Raw genomic sequence first — 17264 nt, 5'->3', positions numbered from 1 at the left:
CGAGGTTGAGAATTCGCGAGTTAGGAAATCGACGGGCTGGACTTCCGAGTAAATCTCCGACGTTAGACCGCTTCACCTTAGCCAGGGCCATTTGATTAACTCGTCGGATAAAGGAAAGAAAGCTGTTGACAACTTTGAAGTACTCAGTGGGTAACTTCGTTGCCTGTTTGGTAAGTCGACGTCGGGTAATTCTCATACGATTCTGGAAGCCACGAAACCAACCGGGGGAAAAAATAAAAAGATGTTTGCTGTTCGGGTTCTGCTGGGCGAAAATCCGCTTAGCGGTCCTTTTGAACCAACTGGTACTAACGAGCTTTCCCTCACTTCGTCGCTGGCGGAAGGCGCCGTATAGCGCTGTCTCGAGCTCTGGCCACTGAGGGTGGTAGGCGTAGTTGGAGGACCGATTGACGATTGACTCGCGGTTCTGATACCAGGAGATAACCGTGCTTCGAGGGACTTTGAACCAATCTGCGGCTTCCTGGTATGTGGGACGTCTGTATATCCCTGGGAGCTCGGTCTCGCCCTGGCGCAGCCTCGGGGGGCAAATCGACTCTTCGTCGAGCTTCCTCACGCGGTGATGCTCTAAAAACATCAGGACGTTGACTTTGGTATCGTGGGTATAGTGGTGCTGGCGGCGCTTGATTGGGCCACTTCGCGGTGTATATTTCCGGTCTTTGATGGGGGTAGGAGCAGGCCCGCGGCGCTTAGCTGCTGGAGGTGTAATTGGCACTTTTGCCGTATTCGAATCCTTCTCGGCAAGGGCCCGTCGTGAGGGCATCGTGGGCACGTCGACGAGGCCCGTGGTGGAGGTGTAATTGGAGGTATAATTGACAGTATAATTGGTGGTCAAATCGGTGATGTAATCGGTGGAAGTGGGCAGTTGGGTAGGAGTAAAAAATGGAAAATAATCACTTACCGCCTTCCGTATACGGTTTAGTCGATTATATAATCGGATAAAACTGATCCCTCGAAAGGGCTTAGTGTGGGCCGCTAGCAGGGCTGGCACGGGCTAGCGCAAGTTCGAGTTGCTCGAGTTTCTACGGTACACTGGGCAAGACGTCGGGTTAAAGGGATACTACGCACACACAAAAAAAACAAAAAAAAAAAAAAAGAAACAAAAAAGAAGCAAAAAAAAAAGGAGTGGCATTCAGTAGCAGCTGAATATACCACAGTCGTTTCTTCGACGTGGACTCGGTTGCACACGCAGGAAAACGAGGTGAAATCGCATTACGAACTGTTCATCAGCGCTCTCTGCACTAGCCCTCATCTGGCGGAGCCCAACATCCACCTCGCCGAGCAAGCTAATGCAGCTCATGATTGCATCCGCTCGTCCACAGGACCAGCGACTCCTTCAGGTGAGTCGACGTGGCTAGCCAATGCTAAATATCACTGTCATGATTGTCCGCCAACCAACGTTGGAGAACAGGGAGCCGCAGGGTATATCTTTACCTCGGTGCAGGGTTCTTTTCAGCCTGATTGCCCCTCTGCAGATCCATGGGACCGGGGGCGGCACAGACGCTCGCATCTGATGAGACTGGAGAGACTACCAGCAGTTGCAGTAACAGGTGAGAATATAGGTATGCCTGAGCCTAAAAACTGTAAGACTCAGTAGGGTGCCATCTTCAACGCCGAGACGTTGCAGTAGAATGGGACGATGTATCTGCATCTGCGAGCGGTTACCGATCTGGGCCTGCGAGTCCTTTCGTCTGATTTTGGCGCACCCTCCATCACACAAAGCCATGCGTGCCGGCCACGCACTGTAACCCTAGAACGCGGTGCAAATACCGAAAGCGGTATTTAGCCTGGGAGTTTTCGATTTTGAAACCGAGATGCGTGACTACGAGGGCTCTGCTTGTTGGAGTTAAGGGTGAGGGGGAAGAGAGATGAGGGAAATCGGTCAAGTCAAATCTCTCACTCACCCTTCCTCGCTTCTTGGGTTTAAATTGCAATCGATGCAGAGTCTCTGGGTAGGGCTGAGCGCTTACGCGGTGCCTCGAGATTGAATCAACGCTCAGATGTGCGGACCATGTCATGAGGCATTGGATCAACTGTCAATCCGACCTGATGGGCTCATTTGCTCCGCGTCCTGTGAAAAGCAAATGATCCTCGGGAAGTCGCGCGCACACCGGCCGCCCATATCTGTCATATCTCAGCTCAGCATTAGACGGCACAAGTAGTCGGTGACACCAGGGCATGCGAACAGAAGTACCCAAGCCAACCAGCCGCGCCGGTCTAACCTCACAGAGCTCAAGTCGAGGCTGGACGCGCATTTGAGGCGTCATGTGATGGATGCATACTCGGGCTCGATTCGCGAGCAAGTGTGAGGGCCTGACCTACTGACCTGTGCTGGCTGGACTTCATGTTGTGCAAACGCCTGACAGACGGGCGGCCCAGGTGTGTGTGTTGCTTCTGCACCGCCCCACATGGCTGCCGGATCCCGGCCGTTGGTATCATTTCTCCAACTGTGCGAGGCTAACGGGCGGGGAAAGAGGGCATCCTGTTCTCCTGGTGTATTGGGGTTGTTCGATCCAGGATAGAGGGTTGGAATCGCGCTTCTACATGCACCATGGCACGTGGCGCAACTTGGACATTAAAGGACTGGAAGTATGGGGGTCCCGCTTGCTTAAGCAGAAGCACGATCTCTTCGGATATCTACTGGGCAGAAGATTTGCTCGCTCGTGGTTGAGGGACAAGAAGGCGAGCAAGCTTGTGGCGTTTCTCTCAATTGTGTGCCTCAACGTGCGCGGCCTGCTTAGTTCGACTTCCAGCGAGCGGGTTTGCGAGATGGTGATTTGATGAAGTCGGGGACTGTGCGGACTATTCTGTGGTTGGCTCGGCTCCGATTTCCTCTCATTAACACCAGCCACATTCCGGAGGAAGTGCCGGATGCTTTGCCGGGGCCGGTGGGGCCGGTGTCGGGACCGGGCCGGAAACTAGATCAGCTTCCCGCAATATTCGAAAATCGACGTGTCAGCTCTAGGGTCGTTGCTCTGTATTCATTTAGGACCATGGGGCCTCAGTCGATGGCAACTTCAGCTCTACTCATTGCTCTTTATTCAAAATCCTAAGTCTCTATCGTCCAAAAACTAACTCGGGAGTAGGAACTCATGCACTTGGAATATGGCATGCTCCGAAAGCTTTGGTCACGCCATTATTTCAACGGCCTTTATTTCATATTTGTCTGTAAAATTATCCTTTGCCGGCTATTTCGGTGCTGAAAGCAATTATTTCCAAGACGAAGTCTGGGTTTCCAACCATGGCAACATGACATCCACAACGCCCTGCAAGTTCTCAGGGAACAGCGCGTGAGAAGCATCTTCAACAAAGACAACCGTGGACCGACTTCCAACCAGTCCAGTCGTGTAGTTCCATTGGTCCTCTCTCCTCCACGGATCCAATGTTGCGATGACGTCCAAGATCTGCGTATTGTTGCTGCCGATCGTTGTGCTCGTGGGAGCCCCAGTTACGGAGCCCATTGCCTCAAGGTACCAACCAGTCAACCATAGGGAGGCATTATGTCCTGGAGCAAAGTAGCCCAATTCTAAAGCAACGAGCCGCTCTTCTGCCGAGTACGTATAGTTACTCGCAATGTTTGCCGTAGCTGCGATCGTGGCATTGGTGTTGATGCCGGTGTTGATGCACGCCAAGACGATCGAAAGCACCTTTTCCGGGTAGGCGGCAGCCATGTTCTTTGCCATGCGCTGGCCGGCGGCGTGACCGAGTACTATAGCCTTTCCGTTGCCAAACGTATCAATGACTGAGACGAGGTCGGCGCCCACCTCGGCCCAAGTAGTGTCAATAGGGCCGGTAGATTCACCCATGCCTCGGGGCTGAGGACGCAACACGCGGTAGCCCGCGTCGGCGAGGGCGGTCGAGAACTCGTGGAAATCATCGAGGCTATCCCGGGCGAAAGACGGCCAGACGAGTAGTGACGGGCCGTCTCCCTCGACAAGGACTTGGATCGTGTTGTTCGACGACCCGGTGAGGTATTTGGTCGTATACTCAGCAGACGCAAAGCCCAGGAGAGCGGCGGAGACCAGAAGGTTATCGAGATACATCGTGATAAAGACTCTTCTTTCTTCTGGGTAAGCTGGTAAGATTCGACTTTGAAAACGAATGACAGAATCTATGCCAAATGTGCGGCTGTGGTCAAGAGAGTGTTGAGTGATTGATCTGAGTTGTGCTTCCTGTAGCAGACGATCAGAGGGACGATATATACCGAGACGGAACCCACAGTGCTGGCTCCCACTTCACCGGGAGTCGACCATGGGAGAAAAGCTTCAGTCGGGGCCCCTGAGCTTTCGTTAAAATATTATCCGTTCTGCGTCGCAAATCCCACAGATTAGAGTTTACAAACTTCTTGGCGTCTATCCATGATGGCGGTACAACCGATCTGTGCAACGTCGGCATTGCGACTACGGTCTACCTAGTCAAAAAGACCAGGAAAACGACGGCCTCCTTAATATCACATTGATCATATCCTCCCGGGCATGATAGTATTGCACATCCAATGTAGTGAAATGTAATTGTGAACACTTCGACGTCGAGCATGAACAGTCATGGTTTCGATAACTTCGCCAAGACATGGACCTTCCTACAGAATCATTGAACTCAGTCTGACGCAGCTGAATTCAATACTTCAAAGACCATTATGAGCAACAGTAGCAAGGGCCGAAGCTGAAAATTCCCATCAATACCTGGACAAACGCGTTGCAAAGACGCCTAAAGCAACGAGTTTAGTTGCAATCAAGGGGACTAAACCGATGGATCATTCAAGATCCCGTCTTATGAACGTCCATTAAAAGGTCAGCAACTCGTTCATCCCAGCACGGCATTTTCTCTGACCAAGAAAACTCCGACCGCCAAGACTTCAGCAACTTGCTTTGCCCCCCTTTCCGTCCAGTTAATCCCCCACATACCGGATGAAAATTGATTGAGTTTCCCTATGCGTTAATTTCAAGTATGGCCATTGCGGCGGGCGGCCGGTAGGACACGCCATCCCCCGAAAGTTTAAACCACAAATACACGTATTCGCCCGTAGCTCCCGGACACACGACTCGTGTTCTCAGAAATCAGAATATAAATTACGGCTTGTATGATACGACACTCCAATGAGTGATTTACAATTAGAATAGGGTGACGAGGACTTGAAAGTCGATGACAAAAGAAGACTTCGCAAGCTTCGAGACTTGACGTGATTTCTGTTGATAACATCTGGACTGTTGGACATGTTCTCGTTATCAACTTGAATGAATCTACTCGTGAAGGCCTGAGACTAATAGTACGGTCTTTGGATTTGACTGGCTGGTGTTCACACGGAGTACAGACACCCACTATTAATTCTCATTGCTACATGTAAGGGACTGGAGTCAGTGCTCTTGGAAAGCAATTCGATTCAATTTGATTTGGTCTCAATTGTCGTTTAAAACACACGTGAACAGGCTACTACGGAAAGGATTAGTGAAACAGGTATGGCGCACAAAGCAATGTGGCCTGAGTCAAAGAGAATTGGGAAACTATTTGTTCTCTTCTCCAAACGAAGAGGGTCGAGATGGTTAAAACTCCAAACGACAAGTTGCGGGCGAACAATGAGATGTTGAGAAGTCACACATGAGCAGGCTCATGCAATTGATATTTCATAGTTGTCAAGTGGCTACAGATTTAGTCCAAAATTGAGAGCTACTTCTGTCTCAATTACACCTAGTTCTTTACCAGATAGGTACAGAGAAGTTCGTCTTTGGACTCCAGTCTCGTGTAGTGGTCGTGAAACACATAATTATAGGAAAGGTAAAATTTCGGAGAGGATGACAAAATCCCAAACCCTCAACCAGGCTTTGGTACAAGTTAACCTGTTAAAACTCAACATTGTCCTGGGTCTTTTCATACTTGCTGATCAAAATGTAGGGCTGTTAATACCGCTGCTCCTGCGCCCTGACACGGATACTTGGGGGGACAAGAAGAGAAAGGATAGCGAGCTCGATATCACAGTAATATGTTGCACCGGAGTTGATCTTACTTTACATGAAGGGGCTATACTGAGAGTTTGATTCCAACACAAGCAATTTGGGTATAACGAGTCGTGAATAGGAGCACGTATTCAAGAGGACATACCGAAGCAGGACTATCTCCAGGTTTATCCTTTGATCGAAGACTCCTACGAGAGCATCTTATCATCAAGTCTAGACTTCATCGCTTGTGGTTCTTCGACGAGACCACATGCAGGAAGCCGAAATCAGGATATGTCAATTTTATGCAATCAACATGCGGTCTTAAGAAGGAGATGTAACTTGGAAGGTCTAATTTCTAAGACATCGTACTCAAACGAAAAGAATTTTCTATGTTGACCAAAACGCTCGAATTCATATGCCCAGAGATGCTTGCTCAGTTGGATGAAGAAAACAGATACTTGTTCTGGATAGGCGGCCATCTATCAGGAAGTCAGTTGACCCGAAAACCCTCCTGGTGCGGCCCGAAGCCATTGGCAGCTTTCAGAGAATCAAAGGTCTACTCGGCGTTAGGAACGGAGGCCGGTGCCGTAACACCTTCTTCATCTCTCTTGGTGACGCCCTCCTTCTTTTTGTCTCGCTTGTACAAAAAAGCCACCGTCGCAGTGATCAACGCCTGGGCGCCGAACGCGACGGTCGAGAAGATGAAGCCCTTTTTAAACTTGGGTGAATCAACTTGAGGGTACGTCAGGATAGGCACCCAGGCATTGAAGGCATATCCTAGCGAGTTCATGATTCCTATGACAATGGCACGTTCCTCGGCATCGGCGCCGCAGATCTCGTTGGTCCAACTCATACTGAGTGGTCCGTACGGTACAGAGGCACGCTGAAGGAGGAACGCGAACCACTTAAGCCCGTCTGGAACATTCCAGATGGCGAGAATCAAAGCGGCGAAGCCGCCGAGGAAAGTCGATATAGACATGACGCTGGCCCGATGGCGGATTGCGTCGGAGAGGATGGCGAATGATACCGTAAGTACTAATTGGATGGCTGAAGCCGCCGTTGGGATGATGTTCTGAAAAGCTGTTTTAGCTACCTTGGAAGGCGCAATGATTTTTCTCGACGGTATAAGGTGAACTTACAATCTTTTCCACGGACTCGCCCTTGGATTTCAGCCAGAGGGAGAAGGGGTTTACGCTGCTGGAAGGCCCAATGTTGATGAAGATGATGTACAAAATGGTCAGGAAGTAGACATGCCAGCGACCGAAAATGCGCTTGAAGGCAGAACGGCCTAACTTGGTTCGCGGAGCACGGCCGACGCTCTCCATCCTCTTGCGAGCCAGTTCGCGGTCCTAAATCATTGTAAGCAACTGCTCCAATATTTGAGGAGTGAGTTGACTTCACTCACATCTTCAGTCAAATAGAACGCTCGTGTGTTTTCCGGAAGATCGGGCAGAAAGAAGAACCCAGCAATGCAAATTGGCAAACTGATAATTCCATCCATGATCTGTAAGTTGTGGTCGAGTCAGCAAGCAGTCTCGCAGGAGTCGTCTCCACCAAAGCACGCCATATGGGATCGAGGGGGTGCTTACAAATAGCCACTTCCAACCTGCCAAACCATGAACGCCGTTGAGGCCCTTGTAGACGCCAGCTTGCAAATAGCCCGAGAACATGCTCGCCGCAGCTGAAGAAGCGTGGAAGATGCAGGCTCGCTTCCCGAGCTCGGAAGGCTTATACCAGGAGCCAAGGATCGTGTGAGCGGCCGGGTAAAAGATGGACTCTGCCAAACCCACGAAGAAGCGAATGGCAATAACGTGGTTGGAAGTCTTTGCAGCCGCCAGACAGAAAGTCAAGACGGTCCAGAGGAGCTCGCACGAGGGCACCCAGATGGACGGGCGGACTTTGGTGAGGACGATTTGCGAGGGGATCTGGCCTACGACGTAGCCGACGGTCCATGCCGTGTCAATGAGATTGATCTCGTTTCCGTTCATTGCGAGGTCCTCCTTCATTCCGCTGACAAAGGCGTTGCTGATGTTTGTCTGGTCGAGGTTTTTGATAAAGTAGCCGAAACTCAGCATCGTAATCAAGAAGATGTCGAGCTTCTGGATGAAAACGCGCTCCTCATGCGTCCGGTCTGGCTCGTAATCCCAGAAGTAAGACCACCATGGTGCTTTCTTCTTCTCGAGCACAGCAGAGTTTCGTCCGTCTGAAGAGGACTCGTCCACCGTTACTCCCTTGGGAGACGCGGACGCGTATTCCTGCTCTGTCCCCATGCCGAGCAGAGGTGAGAGCTCTAGTGAACCCGTAGAGTTAATAACTTACAACCTGAAAACAGGGGAGGGAGGAGTTAAGCAGCCACAGCTTTTTAAACCACAATCTTTTGCGACTTTGGGGGGATCCCGTACCTGATTTATGTATCTCGCTTCCTGATAAACTGACCATCGCGCTACGCTAAGGGAGGTTTCAAGTTGGCCACAATCTCACGGATACTGGAGAACTGCCCAGATAACACTCCGGGACTCGTGTGGGTTACAACGGGGTCCGATGCTTGATGATGTGCTGCGAAGCGCTGATGATTCGCTACCCCTTGGCGTGGGGTGTGTCGCCATCGCGGGGTCCAGTGTCGTGATCCGGCCGTCGCTGCCTCAAAAGCGCTTTCAACGCCGTCCATCTTCTCCGCGTGAGGTCTCTTAGCAGCGGAGTCTTGCCGGCTAGACTCTTCTTATTGCTAGGGAGATAATGTAAGTGTCAATCTCATTAGTTATTCGATGCCGGAGGGCCCTGCCGACACGGAATATTGTTCGCGGCAGTGAGGTACTGGTGCCGGGTAGCTCCGTTCGACATTGCCGCATTGAAACATCAATGACAGGGAGAGTTGAATGGCAAGAAGAATATTTTATGCTAACCTGAATCCTCGCACTTGCGGCACATAAGTACTCTCGGATGACCGATCGGCACCGGTGGATGTTTCACGTGCCGGTCGCCGGTTTTGTCCCACAATACCCGGCCCCCGTATTCCGGATTTCGTGCGCCCCATCATTGGCTCCCGACCCAGGGACGATGCATGCACTCGGTACCCCTCCCCGACACGGTATCGGCCCGCTGTTGAGATACGTTCACGTGGGGTTTCGAGCCCGATTGTCGGGACTGGGTTCTCAGAAGACATCGGACGAAGTTCTAGTTGGTCTTCACAAATGCCTTGACTTGGAAGTCGATTTGCTTGCAGTAAGCAATTTCACATCTTAGAACGACCACCATAATACCTGTAGGCCACATAAAGAAGCAGCCGAGGAACGTCGTAATGTTTTCTTTCACTGTTACTCAAGTTTCAAGGGCATCCAGCTGCTCATTGCGTTATGTGCTACGAGAAGGCTTTCGCTCTAATGGTCTTCACCAACAGACCAAACGGGCACTGCACTGAGTTGGGAAGATGCAATGCTAGAAAGCCGATGAGAGTTTATGGATGCCAAAAGACAAAGGTTTATGCGCAATACTGAATCAGACAGGTTTAAGCTTTGCAGCCAAGAATACAAGCCTCAAGACCTCTGTACTAGGGCATGCAGCACTAATTTCAAGGAAAAAGCAGCCCTTGCGCCACGGGGCATCGCAATGCCAAGCCTTTGAGCCAACTACCGACGTTCAGATCGCGAAGTGTTGTCACCGGCGAAGATTCACAGATTCATTGTGCCCAAGACCTTCCTTGCCTGTAGTGTGTAATCCTCGCTTTGAAGAATTTCCGCCGACCGGTCACGCTTCCGATCTACGGCGGCCGCCATGCTTAGCACAATGATTCGAAACCTGGATATCAATAGTACCAACCCCATCCTCAATTTGTCACAATGTCAGCTTACCATCGTCACAAAGTCAACGCAGAGTCCAGACTATCGGATCGCAAGGCACAAGGAACACTCGCGCCGCAATACCGCATGGTGCTAATACAAGCAGCCCCCAAATCGACCAGCAGCCTTCCCGCGCTGTGGAATCCTAGTCTCCCAGAAACTCTTCGAAATAGAGGACGACGTCCCACCCCCATCTCTCAACATCTCACCTCTTCTCCATCTTCTCGGGGACCCAAGCGTCAGGCCCTTGGCCCAGAGAGCTCAATGCATGAGTCTAAAGCTCGTAGGGAACTAACTGCTTCGGGTTTTCTCTCTCTATATCCCTGCCGGCATGGGCTTAGCTCTGTCCGATGCGCAGGCTACAGCCACCTCACTTAAAAAGAGCGACCGTCTTCCCTCCACAGCCCGGCTCCGCCATTTTCCAGGCACCACGCTACCGAAAAAACACTTCCCGTGATTGCAACCTTGAATTTGGACCAAACGCTCAGGCGTAAGCGGCATGTGGGTATGGAGCGGCCGCCTCTGCTGTGGGAACGGGACTTTGGTATATTCCAACCAACAGCTTTAGAAAATGGACTGGGGCTTCTGCATTAAGCTATCCTTCTTTCTCGCTAGTGAGATGACGAGGTCCTGGGGCTAGTTGTCTCTCGATCACCAAAGTCCCAAAGACATTGACATAGCTGAGGCTTTCTTGGATTTTGTTTCGAGATGTCTTCACGCTCTGTAGTATCCGCATTGCCGTGACCCTTGCAAGGAAGAGAGAAAAACAAGTTGCCTGGAGGATCAGCATCCACAAACGATGTAAGTTCCATTCGCAGTTTGACGCGTGCCTGCTCAACCTCTTTCGATGTCTGATATATAAGTCGTGATGTCCGTGCCTTTTGAAGATGAACGGTCGCCAGTCCAGTCCCCACAGCAGCGCATCTCTCATTGCCTTTCCACACCTTTCTAACCGTAATTACACCATCAATTGATCTCACATCACCAAACACCATCATGAGATTCGAGACAGTCTCCGGGGCGGTCGCCCTTCTCGCCATGAGCCACTCCGCGGCCGCCGATCCGGTGAACATCAAGCTTCATAGCCGCCGTGCAAACCTCTCCAAAGCAAAGACTCTCAGCAAGCGCGCGTCCGCCGGCTCAGTCTCCCTGACCAACTGGTTCGAGAACTTTGACCTCCAATGGATCGGTGAAGTCGACGTCGGCACCCCGCCCCAGAAGCAGTAAGTATTTGGCCCCATCAAAAGCTGTCCCTGTGATAGTATCATGAGCAACGGGACTAACACACGCACTCGCTAGCATCGTCACCTTCGACACCGGCTCAACAGACCTAATCCTCCCCTCAACAGCCTGCACAAACTGCCTCGTTGCCAAAGAATTCAACGCTTCCTCCTCCACAACCTTCTCCCCCACCCCCGGCAACAACGTCACAACCGCCTTCGGCACAGGCGGAAAATCAGTCCCCTACGCCGTCCCGCAAGCCGCCTCCGGCACCGTCGTGACCGACACCGTCACCATCGCCAACCTCACCGTTGCGAACCAAACCTGGCTCCTCTGCGACACCTACGCCGAGGCCTTTAACGAGATGCCCAACATTGACGGCATCTTCGGCCTCGGCCCCCCCGGATTCTCCCACTTCTCCGCCGAGACGAACACCTCCTTCTCAACCTGGTTCTGGACCCTCGCGCAGAACGGCGGCGTCCCCGAGCCCCTCTTCTCCTTCTTCCTCAACTCGGGCGAGGGCAGCGCGCCGGGCGAGCTCACCCTCGGCGGCGTGAACAAGGACCGCTACGAGGGCGAGATTGCAAACGTCGACTTCAACATGACGGTCTCCTACCTCGGCGGAAGCTGGTTCATCGACCAGCCCGCCTTCTACATCAACGGCAAGACCGTCGCCAACTCCAACGCCTCGGGCGCCGCGTTCCCCGTCGGCGTGTCCAACGTCGATACCGGCACTGCATTCCTCCAGACACCGGATTACCAGACCGCCAAGGACATTTACGCCGCCATCAGCTCCGAAATCACGCAAATCGACGAGCTCGGTGTCTGGGGTGCCCCCTGTGACGTGGTCGAGAAGCTGGACCCGGAGCTGACCTTCACCCTCGGCGTCGGCGACAACCTGGTCAACATGACTGTTCCCAAGGGCGCGTTCAACTTGGGCGAGTATCCCGGTCACAGCGGCGTTTGCCAGACCATCTTCCTGAACCCCGTGCAGCCCATTAGCGAGCTTGCGTCTATTTGGGTTCTGGGTAGCCCGCTGTTGAAGGGATACTACACCGTGTGGAACGGGACCAACCCTGAGCAGCTCACATTCGGTGTTGCCAGTCTGAAGGCGAACGCTACTGCTACGAATGGCACTTCGAGCCCGACTGCTACGCCGACTGCCGTCAATGGTGGAAGCGTCACTGGCCCGGCTGGCGTTCTTGCAGCGGTTGCTTTGACGATGTTTGCTTTGAGTTTCTAGATGGATTTCCGTCTTTGAATATGTAGACAGATGTAATGTGTACATGTATATATGATGGTTGTGAGATAGAATACCTTAGATAATGTACCTCAAGGGTCATCCTCTTCGATGAAATCAGCTGCCCTTTCCGCTACCGCGTAGACTAGAGACTGGATGTTGGCTCTCGGAATCAAGGGAAAGATGCTGGCATCGACCACTCGCAACCCCTTCACCCCGTATACCCTGAACCTCTCGTCGACTACACCACCTTTGGACCTAGGCAGCATGGCGCAGGTACCACAGGGATGGTATTCGCTCTGCATACTATTCTTGATCCAATTCTCCACGTTCTCGGCAGTGAGTTCGTGGTATCCGGGCTGGAACACGTTCCCTCCGCCCTGAAGCAGGTCGCTCAACGGTTGCGTCCGCGCGACGGTCTGCAGATGAAGCGCAATAGCTTTCAAGAGCTGAATGTCGAGCGGATGGGACAGGTAGCGGGGATCGATGAGGGGATGGACGGCGACGTCGGCGGACTGTATGTGGATTGCGCCTCGTGAGAAGGGGTGCTCTAGGACGCCTAGGATGGAGAGGAAGCTGCCCGGTGATCCCGCAGAGAATAGCTTGGTCGTATCAGCGGAGTACTGGGGCGAGATACCGCCCTCTATTGTAAGCTCTTGCGCGACGGTTTCGGATTTGAGGTCTCGAAAGGTGATGCCGTGTTGCTCGGCCAAGCCGGGAAGGTTGGTCTTAGGAGAGGACAGAGACAGGTCCAGGGTGGAGGCGATCTGCTTCAAGGACAAGAGCGCGGAGCTGGCGCCGGCAGAGGAGAGACGGCCGGTCTTGTTCGAAAGATAAAGATCGAGCTGTTCTCGGAAGTAAGTCGCGTTGGCATAGTCCTCGTTAGTGGGTACGCCGGGCTTTACCGCAAAACTGGGCAATAATCAGTCATTGCCTTTGACTATGATGGGTGCGGGTAGGTGAGAGAGGAGACCCACCCAAGAGGAACATAGACGTGGTCCTGGAGATTCTCGCCGACGTTGGGGTTGTCGACCAAAACTTCGACGCCGTGGCTTCCCAAGAGTTTCTTGTCGCCCACACCAGAGACTTCGAGGAGCTGTGGTGAAGCAATGGAACCAGCGGCGAGTATCACTTCCCTCTTAGCGGTTGCTTCGCTTTCTGATCCAGCCTGAGACCACTTGACCCCTTTAGCCAAGACTCCACCACGAGTCTTCTCTAGCATCACCTTGGTGACCAAAGCGTCCGTGACTACCTTCAAGTTGGACCGTTGACGTGCCGGACCAAGGTAGGTATTCGCAGCGTAGCTTCTCGTGCCCTTGTCGATGTTGAGCAGATTGACGTAGCCTCCTAGAGCCGCCCCGTCACGAGGATCACCATCGACACGGAGCCCAAGTTTCTCAAGAGTTCGCGGCCAGGCTTCGAGAAAGGGGCTGTAGAGTAAGGGGAACTCATTCGCGATCGGTCCGGTGGTGCCATGGACACTAGAGTCAATATAGTCGAGTAGAAGATCGCTCGTCTGCTGGCTGGAGGGTGCCACAAACGATTCTGACTTCTTGAAGTAGGGGGCTAGCGCCTCCCACGACCAACCCTTATTTCCCAGGGTGCCCCAGTTGTCAATGTCCCGCCGCGAAGGGTGTGTCCAGAACATGAAGTTCATGGCGCTGGAGCCGCCCAGCTGCTTCCCACGGATTTGAGCGACGACTTTGTCGTTAGCCGAGACCTGAACATGTCAGTCTATTGCGTTATATGGTATCGAATACGAAGACCAAAGCAAGATAAGTAGTTACCTGGGGAACAGATTTATAGTCCCAGTCGTAGTCGGCGTTACCGTACATAGCAGGGAACAGCCCAGATGCCAAGACATTCAGGTCGGCAGAGCGATCCGCGCCAGCTTCCAATACGAGGACCGTCACTTGGGGGTCCTCGCTGAGGCGAGCTGCAATGGTCAGCCCAGCGGTGCCTCCTCCAACGACGCTAAGGTCAAGAATTAAGTATCCGAGCTTGACGGCTCTCACGACTGTCACTCACATGTAATCGTAAGTCTCAGCCATGGCGATTACAGCAAGGCTCGTCCATATGCTTGCCCAACAAGGACAAAGTCTCAAGCGCATGGTAGAGCTAGAGGAGGATTGTATGAGGGAGTGGGTTTGATGGGAAGATATCAACAAGTAGGGAGCGTGATGGACTTATACCCATTACCTTAGACTGTGAGCTAGGAACCACAAACACTTACCCAGTAGAGCCTGAATCTATCAGACAGCCGTTTGAGACCAACAATCAACATCTTTCCGTGGTCCTCGTTGGGTACAGATCCAAATGGACCCGAGACCAGCGCCACTTCGTAAGGACGCTAGACTAAAACATAGCTGATTTGATGCGTTTTACTGCGTCGAACAGGCTAGGTCATGCAATGAAGCCAGTACGATGCAACGCTGGTCATCAGAATTGTATGCACGATGAGTAAGCAACGTCTTGCGGAACTCCGCAGACATGTCGAGAGATGGGAGATGGGTCGGAATCCGAGTGTCTGTAAGGGGACGGCAGTTTACATATGCAAAGATCTTGGAAGCCTGCATACTGTTGAATCCACATGAACTCTGATACTGGCCAGCTGCATCGGAACAGGAACGAGTCGAGGGGAACGAAACCGTGTCTTAGCGCAATGCAGCCTCTGTGGCGCCGGCCAGTCCCGCTCGAACGGCCACACGTCGTTGAGACTTCCCAAGTCTTAAGCATCTGGACATAGCTCTGTTTGATTTCCGTTCTTCCAACAATGTGATTGATGTGGACCAAGGTAACAAGGACGAGGCACTACGGTAGCGCCGAGCATTGGGCGTCGACTTTCGCGAATGCGAGGGCTCGCCTGGAAGATGCAATAACTTTTCTCTCGCAGTCGTGATATGCCAGACACACCTAAGTATTATACAGATATCCATTTGATGCCGGTGTTGTAGCATCGTGCCGTCCTTTTGCAACGGCCTACTATTCTCCTACATGATGATGTACAGGGTATTTCGGATTTTTATCTTCTCTAGCTTATTGCTGGCGCTTTGCGTACTCGGAGCCGGGGCCGTACATGATGATCGGTCTTCGGTTGGCCCTTCGGAACGCCTCCTCGGCAATGGGAGAGGCATCAGATCGGATGACACTACCGATGGACATAAAGAAACTGGGTGGGTGATTGTTAGTCTGCGTCTGTAGAAGCCGGACCAGGCTTGACATACCCAAAGGTTGCTCCTGAACCAAGCATGTATTGTCCCAGAGTCCTCATGATACCGTTGGGGCCGGCACCGTAGCGCATGATGTTGACCGAGCCTGTGGGAGTAGCTGATTAGCTGGTATGAAGCAACAGAGGGGAGGGAAAGGAGTTACGCACCAAAGACGAAGCCCATGACGGACCCAACAGCTAAAGAATGGTTAGTTACAGGGTCAAGAGGACTGTTGAGTCAGTCTAGACGTACTTCCACCCATAAGGGCACCCATCTTCACTGCGCAGAGTTAGCTAGAAGCTCACATAAAGTTTGTAAGAGAGGATCGTACTCTTGTCGGCGATTCCAGGGCCCATGGCACCGCCATGTTGCGCAGGAACAGGAGGCATTATGGAAAGAGGGTCTGGAAAATAGAGGCAACTGTGTGCTGAGTGTTGGATAGCCAATCGAGCTCCTGGTGTTGCTCAATACCGTACAGTCGTGCGATGCGAATCGGTGATGTTTGCGATGGTGGGCTGGGAGGAGCTCTCTCAGTTTGCGGCACCCAATCCAAGTGGCCGAACGTCAGCCTTTCCGAGCCGGGTGCCACTGGAGCTTTGGACGAATCGAATCCGGGGTACGGCAGTTATTCGGCAAAAAGACTGAAGCGGTTAGCTCCACTTAAGGTACCTTGCCTAGGTACCTAGACTGTGGTTCGAGGAAAGAGCAGCGATGTCACGGTCACCTGGAGCACAGGCCACCTTACCTTGAGGGACCCGTTTCTGTCAGCCTGGCCCTCTGGTTGGCTGCCTGACGTCCTTTGTGAGGCATCCACATATCTTTACCTTGGAAGGTGTCACGTGCCTCGGGTCTTTGAACAGCGCAGGCGACCGCCGCAAATGGAATGTGATGGTGGCAGGTGAGGGTGGATCCCCACGGCTAAGGCAAGAGCAGCAGCCAGCTCAGGTGGACTGGAGGCGATGACAGCACAGTGACCAGACCAGACCGCCTTCACCCGGATGATGCACCAGTCTTTTTTTTTTCCTTTCCTCTGCTTTCCTTTCTCTCCTCTTTTCCTGTCACTGCCACACCTCTTCCTCTTTCTTTGCTACTTTACGACCTTGTTCATACGAAGATCATCCCAGCTGGCCCATGGTGGAAATCCCAGTCAAACACCCAAGCCTTGGGGGCCTGTGCTCAGCTGAACTGAACTGAACCATCACACTGAACTGAGAGCAGTAACCGAACCAACTGCACTGAGAATTTCCCGCTTCCTTCGGCCACCCTTCCCGCCCTGAGCCTTGTGGCCCTGCTGTTTCCGCCCGCCCATGTCCCAGACTCCAAAGTCGGCTCCGGCGCGTGTTTCCGAACGCTGTTTGGCCCGCCCACAGGTGTCCCTCAGCGCTCACCTCACGCACTTACGCTAAGCGCTTAGCGAGACGGGGCGACACGTTCTGTTCTCTTTGCCCAAGTCCTTGATTCAACCTCACCTACCTACCCACGGAGACCACTCGACCCCCCCCGACGACGCTTCCGCTTGAGCCCATCGTCGACCGTGGTGCCCAAAGAAAACAATCTCTGCCCACTCCCTTGGTATTGCTGGTATGTCTCTCCTGCCCATCTGAGCTTCCTTGGCCCGGTTTTCTGCGACCCCCCGTCCCGTCGCAGGCCGCTTCTGGGTCGCGCCAATTGGCTGCCCACCCCTATCCTTGCCGCGACATCATCGCTGACTTATTTTTTTAACCTGCCAGCTCAGCCCCATTGCTTCCTACTATCTGCAGCGAACACCCCATCGACCTCATCTGACACATCCGCGTTATCTTTCGGCGAC

At 52.7% G+C, this 17264-nt stretch overlaps 5 protein-coding genes across 5 annotated transcripts; 1 reads left to right on the top strand and 4 right to left on the bottom strand.

Moving 5' to 3' along the window:
* Nucleotides 1-3099: 3099 nt before the first annotated feature.
* On the bottom strand, nt 3100-4256 carry BDP55DRAFT_640048 (Alpha/Beta hydrolase protein). The gene has a single exon (XM_060573306.1). The coding sequence runs from the start codon at nt 4056-4058 to the stop codon at nt 3225-3227; it is 834 nt and encodes a 277-aa protein (XP_060436727.1). The 5' UTR covers nt 4059-4256; the 3' UTR covers nt 3100-3224.
* Nucleotides 4257-6504: 2248 nt separating this feature from the next.
* On the bottom strand, nt 6505-8218 carry BDP55DRAFT_538227 (major facilitator superfamily transporter; the record flags this gene model as incomplete). Its single annotated transcript, XM_060567924.1, has 4 exons — nt 6505-7020; nt 7088-7297; nt 7354-7452; nt 7538-8218. The coding sequence occupies 4 exons, from the start codon at nt 8216-8218 to the stop codon at nt 6505-6507; spliced, it is 1506 nt and encodes a 501-aa protein (XP_060436726.1).
* A 2604-nt stretch (nt 8219-10822) lies between these two features.
* On the top strand, nt 10823-12248 carry BDP55DRAFT_539265 (aspartic peptidase domain-containing protein; the record flags this gene model as incomplete). The annotated part of the gene is made up of 2 exons (XM_060568017.1): nt 10823-11007; nt 11084-12248. 2 exons carry the CDS (start codon nt 10823-10825, stop codon nt 12246-12248), a joined length of 1350 nt encoding a protein of 449 aa, XP_060436725.1.
* Nucleotides 12249-12337: 89 nt separating this feature from the next.
* BDP55DRAFT_722246 (GMC oxidoreductase) lies at nt 12338-14296 on the bottom strand (the record flags this gene model as incomplete). Its single annotated transcript, XM_060578571.1, has 4 exons — nt 12338-13157; nt 13223-13965; nt 14033-14219; nt 14274-14296. The coding sequence occupies 4 exons, from the start codon at nt 14294-14296 to the stop codon at nt 12338-12340; spliced, it is 1773 nt and encodes a 590-aa protein (XP_060436724.1).
* A 985-nt stretch (nt 14297-15281) lies between these two features.
* On the bottom strand, nt 15282-15843 carry BDP55DRAFT_722245 (reactive mitochondrial oxygen species modulator 1-domain-containing protein; the record flags this gene model as incomplete). The annotated part of the gene is made up of 5 exons (XM_060578570.1): nt 15282-15414; nt 15470-15560; nt 15622-15651; nt 15707-15733; nt 15786-15843. The coding sequence occupies 5 exons, from the start codon at nt 15841-15843 to the stop codon at nt 15282-15284; spliced, it is 339 nt and encodes a 112-aa protein (XP_060436723.1).
* Nucleotides 15844-17264: the final 1421 nt, after the last annotated feature.

Source organism: Colletotrichum godetiae (assembly GCF_030913485.1).
Source record: "Colletotrichum godetiae strain CBS 193.32 chromosome Unknown BDP55scaffold_1, whole genome shotgun sequence".
In the NCBI taxonomy this organism is placed as follows: Eukaryota; Fungi; Ascomycota; class Sordariomycetes; order Glomerellales; family Glomerellaceae; genus Colletotrichum; species Colletotrichum godetiae.
The sequence above is the reverse complement of the archived record's forward strand: the minus strand, read 5'-3'. Positions and strand labels throughout refer to the sequence as shown.

Coding starts and splice junctions, on each gene's coding strand:
- BDP55DRAFT_640048 (XM_060573306.1), bottom strand. CDS start 4,058: ATGTATCTCGATAACCTTCTGGTCTCCGCCGCTCTCCTGGGCTTTGCG.